General features: G+C 36.1%; 1 protein-coding gene across 1 annotated transcript in view; it reads right to left on the bottom strand.

Moving 5' to 3' along the window:
• The window catches only part of KLHDC1 (kelch domain containing 1), a 79,517-nt gene that overhangs the window by 46,832 nt on the left and 17,497 nt on the right, over positions 1-15,188 (bottom strand). Inside the window, exons 2-5 of the mRNA XM_007943678.2 lie at positions 10,166-10,236; positions 9,579-9,696; positions 9,043-9,161; positions 1,770-1,848 (exon numbers count right to left, since the gene is read on the bottom strand). Coding sequence (XP_007941869.1) covers positions 1,770-1,848; positions 9,043-9,161; positions 9,579-9,696; positions 10,166-10,236 — 387 coding nt within the window. The remainder of the gene's footprint in view (positions 1-1,769; positions 1,849-9,042; positions 9,162-9,578; positions 9,697-10,165; positions 10,237-15,188) is intronic.

Raw genomic sequence — 15,188 nt, 5'->3', positions numbered from 1 at the left:
ACAGCAGCCATTGGGAGGATGGCGCAGGACCAGGCGGTGTTTCATTCTGTTGTAGGGTTGCTATGAGTTGGAACTGAGTTGACAGTACCTAACAACATAACAACAACTGTATTTAGCATCTTCCAGATTATTAAAATCTTCTATCACTACTCTAACTTCTTCTCTGCCAGTTGTATAGCCTATGTCAGAAATACAGCATTATTTATTTTTGTCAAGACTTGTCAAAGAAGTAAACTAAGCAATTTACTAGTCTAAAAAACTACTTTATTCCAGAAACTTCAGGTGATGTTCATTAGCTTAATTAACTGTATGAAAACCCAAAAAAAAACAAACCTACTGTTGTCAAGTCTATTATAACTCACAGTAACCCTATAGCAAAGAATGGGAGCTCTGGTAGCGTAGTGCCTAAGGCACTTGACTGCTAACCAGAAGGCTGGCAGTTCAAACCCACCAGCCACTCCTCGGAAGGAAGATGGGGCAATCTATTTCCATAGTGATACTGCCTCGGAAACCCAAGGAGGGGTCGCTATGAGTCAGGTCTGACTCGACAGCACATAATAACAACAACAACAATAGGAAAGAACAGAACTGCCCCCATTGGGTTTTCAAGGCTGTAAATCTTTACACAAGCAGGCTGCCACATCTTTCTCCCATAGAGTGACTGATGGGTTCAAACCAATGACCTTTCAGTTAGCAGCTGAGCACTTAACCACTGTGCCACCAGGGCTCCCTTAATTGTACTATGGAGAGAAAAAAAAAATGAATGATTTCATTGATGAGTTAATGAGATACAAATAATGGTAAGATTTCTCTGAAAATTATCAGTAATACTTAAAATAGCAAAACTTTAAAGATATTTTACTTAAAAAACTCAAAGACCATGTAGAAACATGAGGAATTTTTAAAATGACCATTTGTAAAGAGATATACACTAACTGGTGTCCATACATTTACATCAGTAATGTATAATAATAATATATGCTAGTAGAAGGTAAAGGAGCTCTGGTGGTGCAGTGCCTAAGGCATTTGACTGCTAACCAGAAGGCTGGTGGTTCTAAACCCACCAGTTGCTCAGTGGAAGGAAGGTAATCTACTTGCATAGAGATTTACCACCTCAGAAACACAATAGCAGTCACTATGAGTTGGAACCAACTCAATAGCAGTGAGTTTGGGTGGTCTGTTTTTTGTTTTTTGGGTTTTTTTTCAGTAGAAGGTAAAACTGAAAAGTACTACTGTGCATCTTTGTGTGGGGATCACTGTTTTTTAAATTATCTTTTAAAAGATTTAATTTTTATAATTCATGACCTCTTTAATTATAATGGTTTATTCTCTATTTAGTAAGAATAGGTGGGGAAGTTAATATCACTACCAACAATACTCATTCTTATATAGGGGCCAGACTAAGCTATCAATAATTCTGGTGAATGTATGTGAAAGAAGAGGTATGTCAGCAATAGCCCTTGTGGTTAGGTATGAACAAAATTCTGCTAAGTTGTGCTGAAGCCTCTCCTGTCTCTCTAAGAGAAGCAGCTAAAGTGACCACAGAAGTAAGAAAACAAATTACTCTGCCAGTAGTGATGAAGGCAAACACTACTAGATGACAGACCCTCCTCTAACTGGGTCCAAACCTAAAAGAGGAAAAACACGTTTTTATTACAGTGTCAATTATGCCAAATTGGTACCTTCTACATTGGGAAAGATTAGGTTTAGTATTCTTAAATATTTTAAGGCTATACTAATTAGAGGAAAAACAGTGATTACTCTCTTACCCAAGATGCATCATGAACATCAAAACAATCTTGGAGTTCATTGTGTCTCCTACACCCATAACCACCAAAATATATTAACCTGAAAAACAAATACAAAAGGATATACTTTAAGAAATCTGCTTCCAGTTTGTGGAAAGTTGAAAAAAATCAAATCTCACTCTAACAACCTAAATAAACCAGATAAACTACAAATTATAGTTTAAAAAAAAAAAAAAATCAAAGACTCACGAGAATAAAGAAAACTAAATGCACTAAATTCCAGAAAGTTGATGAACCTTTCTTAGGAGAAAAGGAACCCATGCTGCTTTCATCCTTGATACAGCAAAAGAAGGAATCTAGCACAGATAGGGTTTGTAAAGAGGTATCACCTGAATTTTTAACAGCCACATGTAGGCTGGCATGGCAAATTAGAATCTGAAGGAGCTCAGTTACAAAGGAAGTTTAAATCCACTTCATAGTTTAAATCCACTTGATAACTCTTTCCCATAGTCTTCAATGAATGCTCAGGGTCAGTAATCAACAGCTGGGAGCAGAAAAAGAAAGCTCAGAATCCACCCTTGAGGCAATCTGAGCTTTCAACTCAAAGGTGTGGGATCAGAACGGAAGCATGCCCAACCTTCAAAGTATAGTGTAGCTGCTCACCAAGGCTAGGGGAGGAGGTTCAAGGCTGAAAGATAGTGCCTAAAGTGCAGAAAACAGGAGGTGGAATTCAAGAGCAAAGAGAACTCATCAAAGACTCAAAACCAACAACAACAAACCTGGCAGTTACTGTAATTTTATGCAAATAACACACACATTGTATTTTTCTTGCCAGTTGGTCCCTCCCCTCCTTGAGGTAGTTTCATAAGCATTCTATGCTATTTTATTTTTACAGCAACATGTAAAAAAACTAGCACAGCAAGCTTACAAAAATATGTCATAGGGGGTTGGCTATGTATATGTATGTGTGTGTGTGTGTGTGTGTGTGTATATATATATATATATATATATATATGTATACATACATATCACGTGCATTTTTTGCATAAAAATATGGTAGGCTGTTAGGCAGGGACAAAGATCTCCCAAAGCTCTGAGTGGTAATAACAACTGTGAAGCACAGCTTAAACTTTTTAGGAAATCTCCAGTGCTCAAATATGAGGTGTTGCTGAAGAAAAGTACTGATCCTGCCTAGGAACATTTGAAGCAAGTGGTAACTGAATCAAACTAAAACTTCAATCCCAATGCAGATCAACTACAGATTAGGTTGACTCAACTCCCACTCTAACGGCCTGAAAAAAAGAAGAGGTATGTCACTTGTTAGAGAAAAAGATCATTTACTCCAGTCTTTATTGTTCTTTTATATAGAATGTTCAGCATATAACAAAAAACTATAAGACATACAAAAGTCAAAAAAGTGTGATGCATGAGCAAGAGACTCAATATAGGCAGACTCAGTGATTTCCCAGGAATTATCAGACAGGGCCTTAAAAACAACTATGATAAAAATGCTAACTGACCTACTGAGAAAAGTTGAACGATATGCAGGAAAACCTTAAGGAGCCCTGGTGGTATAGTGCTTAAGTGCTTGGCTGCTAACCAAAAGGTTGGCAGTTTCAGCCCATTAGCTGCTCTAAGGGAAAAAGACGTGGCAGTCTGCTTCCATAAGAGATTTACAGCCTTGGAAACCCAATGGGGCAGTTCCACTCTGTCCTGTAGGGTTATCTATGAGTTGGAATCAGCTCAACTGGCAGTGAGGTTTCTTTTGGATGGAGTCCTGGGGTGGTGCAAACAGTTAACACTCTTCTCTTAGTAATTTATAAAAACAACTAGACAAAATAACAGTAGACACAGATGTCTAAACAACAAAATCAACCAAATTTATCTGATTGATATATACAGAATACAACACCCACCAATAGCAGGCTATACATATTCTTTTCAATTTCATATGGAATTCATCAGGATATAGACCATATGCAGAGCTATAAAACAAGTCTCAATAGCTTATCAATGAAATCAAACAGTGTATGATATTAAATTAAAAACCACTAACAAGATGGCTGTTTAGATATTCAAATATCTGGAAATCACATGACACAGTTCTGAATAGTTTATAGGGCAAAGAAATCACAAGAGCCATTAGAAAACATTTCAAATTGAATCGTAAGGAAAATACATGTCAAATTTTATAGGATGAAAGAAAAGCCATACTTATAGTAGAATTATATCTTTGTTGCTGTTGTTGTTATGTGCCGTCGAGTCAAACCTGACTCATAGCGACCCCTCCTTGGGCTTCCGAGACAGTATCACTACGGAAGTAGGATTGCCCAACCTTCCTTCCGAGGAGTGGCTGGTGGGTTTGAACTGCCAGCCGTCTGGTTAGCAGGCAAGTGTCTTAGCCACTATGCTACCAGAGCTTATAAATTAAGAAGGGAAAATCAATGTCCTAAGCTCCCACCTTAAAAAGACAGAAAAAGAACAAATTAAGCCCTAAGTAAGTAGGAGAAAGGAAATAATAAAATTAACAGCAGATATTAATGAATTAAAAATAAAAATAGAGACAATAAAGTAAAAAATTGTTCTTTTAAAAAGATTAGTAAATTGACACACTCTTAGCAAGGCTGATTTGAGAGACAGACAAACACACAGACAGAAATCACAAATTACAAACATCAGGAATGAGAAAAAGAAAACACTACAGATTCCAAAATAGCTAAAAGAAAATCAGGAGATACTATCACTAAATATATGCTAGTAAATTAAAACACTTAAAATAATGAGCAAATTCTCTTACAAACAAATGACCAAAACTGACACAAGAAAAAATGGAAAATAAAAACGCCCCCATCTATATTAAAGATATTAAATTTGAAATCAAAATCTGTTCTGCAAAGAAAACTCCAGGCCATTAGTGGTTTCACTAATGAACAATATTAATTCTCCAACTTGGTCAGAAACAGAGAGAGAGGGAACTTTCCCAAGTTATTTTATGAAGTCCGCTTACTAAGCACAATATCAAAACCTAATAAAAATATTACAAGAAAATTACAGACCAATATCCCTCATAATATAGACGCAAAAATCCTTGAATCCATCATAATAAAAAGGATATCACATCGTCTCCAAGTAGGATTATCCCAGGAATTAAAGGTTAGTTAAATGAAAAAAAAAAAAAAAAAATCAACCAATGTAATATAACATATTAACAGAATAAAAGAGAAAAACGATATGATCATATCAATTGAAAGTAGCCAGTAGAGGAAAGTAGTAAGAAAACACACACACACACACACACACATACAAAAGGTTAAAAAGAATTGTCAAGAAAATGATAAAAAGGAGACCATATACATAACTGAGGTTTCCCTTTCCCAAAAAATGGAAAAGAAAATCTAAAAACATAATTAACAAAAACTGAATATTGAAGGAAAGGGAAGGGTAAAGAAAAGAGGCAGCTACAATCTAATTTTATTGATGTTCAGGATAGGGCACAGTTAACGACTGAATTGTGTCCCCTCCCCACCCCAGCCCCCCTCACCAACCAAACATACATTGAAGTCTTAACCCCTGGTATCAGTAAACATGAATTTGTTTGGAAACAGGGTGGATCATAATCCTATCTAAATGGTGTCCTATTAAAAAAGAGAATAGACATGGAGAGTTAAACAGAAGAATGGCCATGTCATGACAGAGGCACATGTAGCTATAAGCCATGGAATGCCAAGGACTGGCATGAGCCATCAGAAGCTAGGAGAGAGACATGGAACAGTTTTTCTCTCAGAGCCCTCAGAAGGAATCAATACCACAAATGCCTTGATTTGAACTTCCAGCCTTCAGAATTTAAGTCATTAAGTTTCTGTTCTTTAAAGCCATCTATTTTGTACTACTTTGCTTCAGCAGCGCTAGAAAACTAAGATAGGAACCATCAGATACTATCTAAAGAAAATGGAGGCTAAAGGTCATATATAAAAAATACAAATATAAGCACTACAGAACAATCCAAACCTCTATATCAGATAAATTACAATAAAAAGCAAATAAAATAGCCCATAGAGTGAAAACCTTTAATACAGTTCATAAAATAATATGATAGAGCTAATACCAAACATATCATTGATATGATATGAATAAATACAAATGGGCTTAACTCAGCCAATAGGGAAAAAAAAAAGATGTTCTGATTGGATCACAAAACAAACTAAATTTTATTTCTGTGGTTGTTTTAAGACACATCTTTGAATTCTTGATGCTCCTCTCATCACAAGGTACAGTTCATGGGGCTCCTTTTCCTTGAAACTGGGCAAGACTTAGTGACAGCCTTCCCCAACTAGAATGTAGCAGAAGGGACACCATGGGACTTCTGAAGGAAAGTTAGAAAAGGCTGTAAAGAATGTGTCCAGTTCTCTTGGGACACTGGAGCCTTCAGCCACCATGTGAAAAGTGCAGCTATCCCTGAGGCTGCCATGTGAGAAGACCACATAGAGAGGAGGAGAGATGTCCAAGGAGTCCCAGCTTTTCCAGATGTTTGTGTCTTCCCAGCCCAGGCATCACACGTGATAAAGAAGTTCTGAGATGACCTTAGTCCTAGCCACTGACTGTAACCACATGAGAAACCCTGAGAGACAACTGCCAAGCTAAAACAGTCAACCCTGATTTTTTAGTAAAATTAATGATTATTATTGTTTTAAGCCATTATTTTGGGGTGATTTTTATGCAACAACAGTTAGCCAGAACAGTACTATATATGAGAGAAATGCCTAAAACAAAATTTTTCTAAAAATATTAAAAGGATAAGCAAAAGTATACTAGACAAATACAAATAAAAAGAAAGCAGAGGTCATGACATCAGACAAAATGGGATTCAAGTCCAAAAGCATTAAATAAGAAAAAGAAAGTCATTTTACAATGTTAAAGACTACAATTCACAATTCAGATAAGTGTAATACTGGGTACCAAATAACACAGCCAACAATTTTCATAAAGCAGAAATGACAGATATAAGAAAAGAGAGACAGGGATCAATGTAGGAGATGCTGAACAGAGTGGTAGAAAAATGTGGAACAAAACTCAAAATCATCAAAAAGACCAGATGTACTGGTCTGATAGAAACTGGTGAAACCTCTTCAGTTCTGGAATTGAACTCATTTTCACAACTTCCAGCCAAACAACAGATAGACATATAAAGTGAACATTTGCACCTTAGATAGGTAGGTGTTCTCTCAAGAACACTCAACCACAGGAGATTAAAAAAAAAAAAGAAAAAGAAAAAACTAAACCAAACTCACTGCCATCGAGTGATTTCGACTCATTGCAACCCCCTTTGGGTTTCCGAGATCAGAGGGCATCATTTGCACAAGGAGATAGATAGCTCAGGGGGCAGGAATGCACAGGAAAGAAGGTCACAGGGAAAAGGTAACCACAAGGAGGAATAGGGAAGACAACTATTACATTATGGGGATTGCAATCAATGTAATGAAATAAAATGCGTATGAACTGTTATATGGAAAATGAAATTGCTCTGTAAATTTTCACCCAAATCACACACATATACCCAAAAGAAAATTCAAAATCATAAAATAGACCAGGCTTACATGTCTGATAGAGATTGATGAAACCCCTGAGACTATGGCCCCTAGTCACCCCCTGGGCCTGGAATTGAACTCACTCCCATGGCTTCCAGCAAACAGTAGACAGCATATAAGGTGAACATTTACACCAGGTGGGTACATTCCTTAGATCAACCATGGGAGATCAGAATGGCAGTATTTGCATAGGGAGATAGCTTGGAAGGCAGGAATGCATAGGAAAGAAGGACACAGGGAAAAGGTAACCACAGGGAGGAAGCAGGAAGAGAGCTGTTACATTATGGGGATTGCAGTCATTGAATGTCATGAAATGAAATGTGTATGAACTGTTGTATGGAAAATGAATTTGCTCTGTATACTTTCACCCAAATCACAGTTTAAAAAAAAGAAGAGAGAGTTTAATTAAGAAGCTTAAATTTACCTTTCTCATCTCCATTTGAGATAGGGCAAGTAAAGAAAAATAAAGAAATGCAAAACCTAAACATTACACTCAATAAAGAAGATTTGATGGACATATAATATCAAAGTCTGTGCCCTGATAATCAAGAATATACTTACTTTTCAAATACTCATGAATATTCATGAGAAACTGACCCTATATTAGGACACAAAAAAACCTTCAATTCCAAAAATTATCTCAATGCAATAAAACTAGGATATAATAAAATCAGAGAACAAAAGTTTCTTCTATCTTATAATTTAAAAATGCAAATATACCAATAATTATAAATATACATATATATATACAGATGAACTAAATCTTTTAATAAAAATTAAGGCCTGTGACCTACCCTCTAGAGATTGTAATTTAATTGATCTGGGGTATCAACTGGGCTTTGGAACCTTCAAAAGATCCTCAGGCAAGCTTTGGAGCCACTGCTATAAGGATGCAAAAGAAACCAATGAAAGTGGTTATTTGCATACGTATAGGGGCAAGTGTGAGAATGCAGGGTTAGGGTGAATGAGGCCAGGGGTGAGTGCTATACCTTTCACTGTGTACTGTGTTTGAACCATGTAACTATATTATCTATTTGAAAAACTCAATTAAATAATAAATAAACTTAAAAACTAAATAATTATTTCTACCATTAAAAATTACTACCAAAAAATTTTACCATTAAAAATGGTAGACGCAATTATTTAGTTTTTAAGTTTATTTATTATTTAATTGAATTTTTCAAATAGATAATATATTCACAGGGTTCAAACATTGAAGCAATATCAAAAAGTATATAGTGAAAGGTCTAGCTCTCACTCCTGGCCTCGTTCATCCCAACCCTGTATCCTCACACGTATCCACGTCCTAAACTTGCATTACCCTATGTTGAAAAATTCAGACTTTCAAGTTTTCTATGTTGCGGCCCCAAGCCAAATGTAGTTAACTAGTGACTATTTTGCTGTATTAGGAGCTCTGGTAGCATAGTGGCTAAAAGCACTTGACTGCTAACCAGAAGGCTGGCGGTTCAAACCCACCAGCCACTCCTCGGAAGGAAGGTTGGGCAATCCTACTTCCGTAGTGATACTGCCTTGGAAACCCAAGAAGGGGTCGCTATGAGTCAGGGCTGACTCGATGGCACATAACAACAACAACAACAAGAAGTTATCTTAACTTTGCCCCTTGTTAGCTTTGTTGTATATTTGGATGTCCTTACAGCATATGAGTCGGGGTCGACTCCACGGCACATAACAACATTTTGCTGTATTACCTGTCTTTATATACCCAGCAGGAAAGTTTATCACGTGGTGTAGGTGGCTGTCCTTCAAAGTTGGTGATTTTTTCCCAAACGTATGTTCCATCTCTTGTTTGCAAATCAACAAAATAAAGCTTTTAAAAGAGGAGAATATAATTAGGAGATAGAGATTTAAGTCTTTCTCAGATAGACTTGTCATCTAAAAATCAGTAATACTACTTTTTCTTTTTTATAGATAAAAAATGTTAATTGTAGAATTAATGAAAATGAAACCTTATTTTTAAAGGAAAAATTATATATAAGATATGCTGAAATGGATCCCTTCCCATCATGGATATCAACTGAGTATGTAGTTAATTCTGAAGCAGAAAGACATGGAGGAAGAGAAGTGAATGACTGCTGCATTTTCAAGTTATCTTCAAAAATCATAAATAATAAACTTAAGACTTTCTACACACATCTTCTTTTTAAAATATCTGTAAACTTCTGAGATAATGTGATACATTAAATGTTACATTTTGCTGCACCCTTGAATTAAAAGAATGTATTACTCGATTGCTATATCCTTTGTCATCATATCCTCCAAAAATGTACAGCTTTCCATTAATGTAAGCACCACAACTTCCTGACATGGAGGTAGGGAGTTCTCCTTCCATTAGGTGCATTGTCCTGCAGCAAAAAGAACACAGAATCCCATAACTTTTCAAAGTAAATCAAAATCTTCTCTGAACTCCATGAGTACTTTTTCAGTGAAAATTATCACTGCCAATCATTGACATTAAATGTAACGGTATGCCAGTATGTAAAACTGTAAGAAGATCCATGATAAAGACTTTTTCACCCTGCTGAAAAAAATTACAGGATTTTTATATATGTCACCAGAACTGGAAATTAGTAGAATTAAGCAGAGTCTTCAGAGATAGTATTGATCTTGAGAGGAACAGTAAAGGACAAAGAATTGAAAAGGGTAAAAGGAACAAGAGGAAGAAGGAATCACAGAGAATAAAGCACTGAAAGACAAGGCAGACTTAATGAATGTCTCAGTATGTTCTAAGTATGGTCTTAAATTACCTATAGTCTGTAAACACATTTTAAACAGATGTTAAGATTGGGCAATTTACAATTCAAAATTACTTACCACAACCCACTATCCATGTCATAGGTCCAAATTTCATCATTAGGCAAATACACTTCATTGTCTTCAATAGACTGAAAACAAAAAATAAATAAAAATTTGCTTATCAATTAAATAGTAATAATACATAGTTCATCAGGACAGGAAAAGTGTAATAAAACAAAGCACAGAATCATAAACAGACTCAAAAGCTTTTTTTTTTTTCAATATATAATTAGATCAAAAGAGAAGAAAGTCATTTCATAAGAGAAAGCAGGCAAACAAGGTTTAGAATACAAAATGACAAGTTCATGAGTCCCAAGAAAAAGATAGGGGACAGTTAAATCTTAAAAAGGGATTTCAAGTAAGGGAAAACAGCAAAATAATGACACTTAGAACTGAACACTGACAACTATGAAGTAAGGAAAAAAAGGAGTGTCCAAAAAGGGAAGTACATTTTAGGTGAAGGGAATTAAGTAAGAAAGGAAATTTTTAAAAGATACCCATGATTCACTCAGCATATTTTTTGAGCACCTACTACAGTGTTAAGTATTAAATTTGAGGGTTAAGATCAAGTTAGTAAAAATGAAAACTAGGAATAATCTCTAAAGAAGTAGATAACAAATAAAATAGTACATTATAATAGTTACAATAAAACAGAGAAATAAGAATAGTATAACAATCTTATTTAAGGTGAAAACCTTAGGGGTTAAAGCAAATCCTTACGTATCTGTCATGATTTCTTAGAATCTATAACGTAACTTAAAAACAGCTAGAGTTTTAAGAGCAGTTTAAGAATTCTAAGACTATGTTGTTGTTGTTATGTGCCATAGAGTCGGACCCGACTCATAGCGACCCCTCCTTGGGTTTCCGAGGCAGTATCACTATGGAACTAGATTGCCCCATCTTCCTTCCGAGGAGTGGCATGGTGGGTTTGAACCGCCAGCCTTCTGGTTAGCAGTCAAGTGCCTTGGGCACTGTGCTACCAAAGTTTTAAGAGCAGTTTAAGAATTCTAAGACTAAGACTATAGGATATTTAATTATTAACATGCTATATAGATTTGCTCTGGTGGCGCAGTGCCTAAGGCATTTGACTGCTAACCAGAAGGCTGGCAGTTCAAACTCACCAGCCACTCCTCAGAAGGAAGGTTGGGCAATCTACTTCGGTAGTGATACCACCTCAGAAAACCAAGAAGGGGTCGCTATGAGTCGAATCTGATCTGACTCCATGGCAGTGAGTTTGGTTTATATAGATTTGGCTCATTCTCTCATTGCTATGTTGAACTTTAAAAAATTGTATCTTAAATACCAGGTGTGTCTCTGTATGTCTGTCTTCTGTCTGTCTCTTTACACTACACACATACACAGAGAGAGAGAGAGAGAGAGAACCAATTAATTAATTCCAAGGAAACTATGACACGTCTGACTGAAAAAGCCAAAGTAGATGGCTTAGTAAACAAATAGTAGTTGTAAAAAGAGAAGTTAATTGTATGATTTTAAGGTTTAATGGCATCAGGCTCCAGTAGCCTCATGTATCTATCCCAAAATAATATGAAAATGGATTATTTCACTATTCTGCTTAAATACCTTCAATGGTTCCCTACTGCTCTAGGATAGTCCACAATTCTTATGATTCTGTACTGTGTGGTCCCTGATAGCCCTCCAAGCCTCATTTCTGTCACTCATTATGCTCTTGGTGTCTTTCAGTTCCTAAACCTCTAAGATTTTTTATGGCAATGGTCTTTATACATGCTCTTCTCACTCCTCAGAATGTTCTTCCAGAATTTTCTTGGCTATCTTCTCATTGCTTGGGAATCAATTTAAATGTTACAGTTCTAATCCCCCAGAGGAAGTTAAGGAATTAAGGTCCCATTAAATGCCCTCATACTTCCCTTTTTGAAGCCTTTTGCCTGTATCACACTCTCCTACCACCACCACTAAACTATATGCTTCCTGAGTACAGGGATCATCATGCCTAACTTGTTTATAGTTATGTCCCCAGTACCTGACACATAAAAGGCAAGTTGAATATTTTTTGAATGAATAAGTGGATGAGTGAATAATAGCATCTATTAAACTGACCTTATACTCACCTTAGGTTGATAACAAACAAACAAACAAATTTTTTTACTCATCTTTCGAAAGGGTGCTACAAAAACACAAATGAAGCACAGAACTGAAAAAACTGAACCTTGTTCCTTCTCACTTTTTCAGAAATTTCAGTCCTAAATTATCCCTTTTCTACATCATCAAGTTTTCCTATTTTTTCTGTCCCTTTCCAAACAAAATTTGTACTGAGTTAACTCTAGCGGATGTGTCCACTCTTCACCCCTCATTCTTTCATCAGCCCAGTCTAATCTGGATCCAGAAGCCATCAATCTACTAAACCTGCTCTTTTTAAGGCCATAATAAAAAGAGAAGTAGTGAAGTGATGTATCCAGAAATGTAGCCCAGAAAGATGGAAAATATGCAAAAGAGGTTAAAATATATAGAGAAAGAGTGAGAAGAACTAAATCTACTCATAATTACATTAGGCTATGGGGAACAAGTAGTATTTAAAGAGATAAGGCTGACAGTTTTACAAAATTGTTTAAAATCATCAGTCCTCTGATCTAAGAAGTCCTAACAAGTTCCAAGCAGGATAAATAAACAGAAATCCACACCTAGATATATCTCAGTAAAACTGCAGAACATCAAATAGAGAGAGAGAGTGTTAAAAACGGAGAAAAGACAGAGCACCTTCAAACTAATGGCAATTAGATTAAACGTTGAATTCTCATTAGCAACAAGAGAAGATAGAATAATAATGGCCAAGGTACTTAAAGTAAATACTAACTAGAATTCTATAACTATTGAAAAGATATATAAGAACCAAAGGTAGAACTGCTGTGGAAAACAGTGTTGGAGTTTCTTAAAAGCTTATCGGAATAAAAAATATCCCAAAGTCAATTGTATTCCAAAACACAATTTCAAAAGCAACAATCAGAAAATTTAATTAGAAAAATACTAACAATAAAATAAAAAATATAAAGAAGCTAAGAATGAATCTAACAAAAGCTATACAAGATCCCTATGATGACAACTATAAAACTTTATTGGAACCCCTGGGGATCAGCTTTCAGCCAAGAACAGACAAGCCTACACAGAATATTACCACCAGGGAGGAATGAACTCCTCAGTACAATCAACCACAAGAGACCAAAAGGCAGCATTTGCCCCAAAACAAAGCTCAGAAGGCAACCAAAAAAACAAAACAAAAAACCAAACTCACTGCCATCAAGTCAATTCCGACTCATAGCAACCCCCTTTGGGTTCCGAGGCAGTAAATCTTTACTGGTGAAGAATGCTGAAAGTGCCATGGACTGCTAAAAGATCTAACAAATTTGTTCTGGAGGAGGTGCAGCTGGAATGCTCCTTGGAAGTGAGAATGACCAGACTTTGTCTTATCTACTTTAGTCATGTTGCCAGAGGGACCATTCCCTGGAGAAAGATGTCATACTTGGTAAGGTAGAGGGTCAACAAAAAAGGGGAAGGCCCTCAACACGATGGATTGACACAGTGGCTGCAGTGATGGGCTCAAGTATAGCAAGGATCATGGAGCTGGCATGGGACCAGGCGGTGTTTCGTTCTGCTGTGCATAGGGTCACTATGTGTAGGAGATGACTCAATGGCACCTAACAACAACAAATCTTTACGGAAGTAGATTGCCCAGTCTTCCTTCCACAGAGTGACTGGTGGGTTTGAACCCCCAACCTTCTGGTGAGCAGTCAAATGCCTTAGGCACTAGGCCACCAGAGCTCCTTTCAGAAGGCAAGAGGGGGCAGGAAACAAGAATGAAGGGAAATGGGGAACCCAGGGAGGAAGTGACAAGAGTGCTGTTACATCGAGAGGATTGTAACCAATGTCACAAAACAAAATGTGTAAGAACTGTTGAATGGAAAACAAATTTGCTCTGTAAAGTTTCACACAAACTACAAAAAACTAATAGCTAACTTTATTCAAAGACATTAAGAAGTACCGAATAAATGGAGAAATGGAGATACATACAATGTTTATTGGGTTAGAAGCTCAAATTCAGAACATATCAATCTCCCTCATAAGAGCTAAAGATTAAGTAAAGTAACAAATCAAATCTTCATCAGGTATTTTTGTGGAATTTGACAATCTGACTAAAAATCTATGCCAAAATACCAATACATCCCTGAAGAGCAAGAGCAAGATGGAGGTGGGGATAGGGCTTTTGCTATCTAGCAGTTAGAACTCTAATGAAACTATTATAATTTAGATAGTATGGTCTGGTACTAGAATAAACAGACTAATGGAACAGAATAAAAAAATTTAAAAACAGACCACACATATACACAAAAACTTGATTTATGACAGATTGTGTTTGCACATTAAAAGGGAAAGGGAGAATAAGGAAAGGGCAAGTGGTTATCCATACAGAAAATACATGGCACAAAGACTCATATGGAAAATATCATGAAATTGTATCCCTACTTTAAACCAAACGAACAAATTCAGGAAAGTGAAAGATTTAAAAATGGAAGGCAAAAATGAAAAATGTTTAGAATGTTGGAAACTCTTTGATCTCCACATAATGAAAGAGTTCTTAAATATGGTACAGAAAGCACAAAGCATTAAGAGTGATAAACACAACTACATTAAAATAATGAACTTCTGTTCAACAAAAGACAAGCATAAAGACAGTGCAAAGACACACTATAAACTAAGACATATTCAACCCATGTAACTATGGAAAGATTTTTATCCAGAATATATAAAGAATTCCTACAAATCAGTAAGAAAAAGACAACCCAATAGAAATGTAAGTCAAAGACATGAACCAGCATTTTCAAAGAAAGGAAAACACAATTAGTACATAAACTTATGAAAAGTTGGTCAACTTTATTGGTAATCGGGGAAATGCAAACAAAACACAATGAAGTGATATATTCTGGGAGGCGGGGCAAGATGGCGGACTAGGCAGAAGGATTGCACAGACCCTCTTCAACAAAGAAAAGGGAAACCAATTAACACAGACACA

Source organism: Orycteropus afer, unplaced genomic scaffold (assembly GCF_000298275.1).
Source record: "Orycteropus afer afer isolate SDZICR_OR568_19922 unplaced genomic scaffold, OryAfe1.0 scaffold00111, whole genome shotgun sequence".
NCBI lineage: Eukaryota > Metazoa > Chordata > Mammalia > Tubulidentata > Orycteropodidae > Orycteropus > Orycteropus afer.
This window is presented reverse-complemented; position numbering and strand designations above follow the sequence as displayed.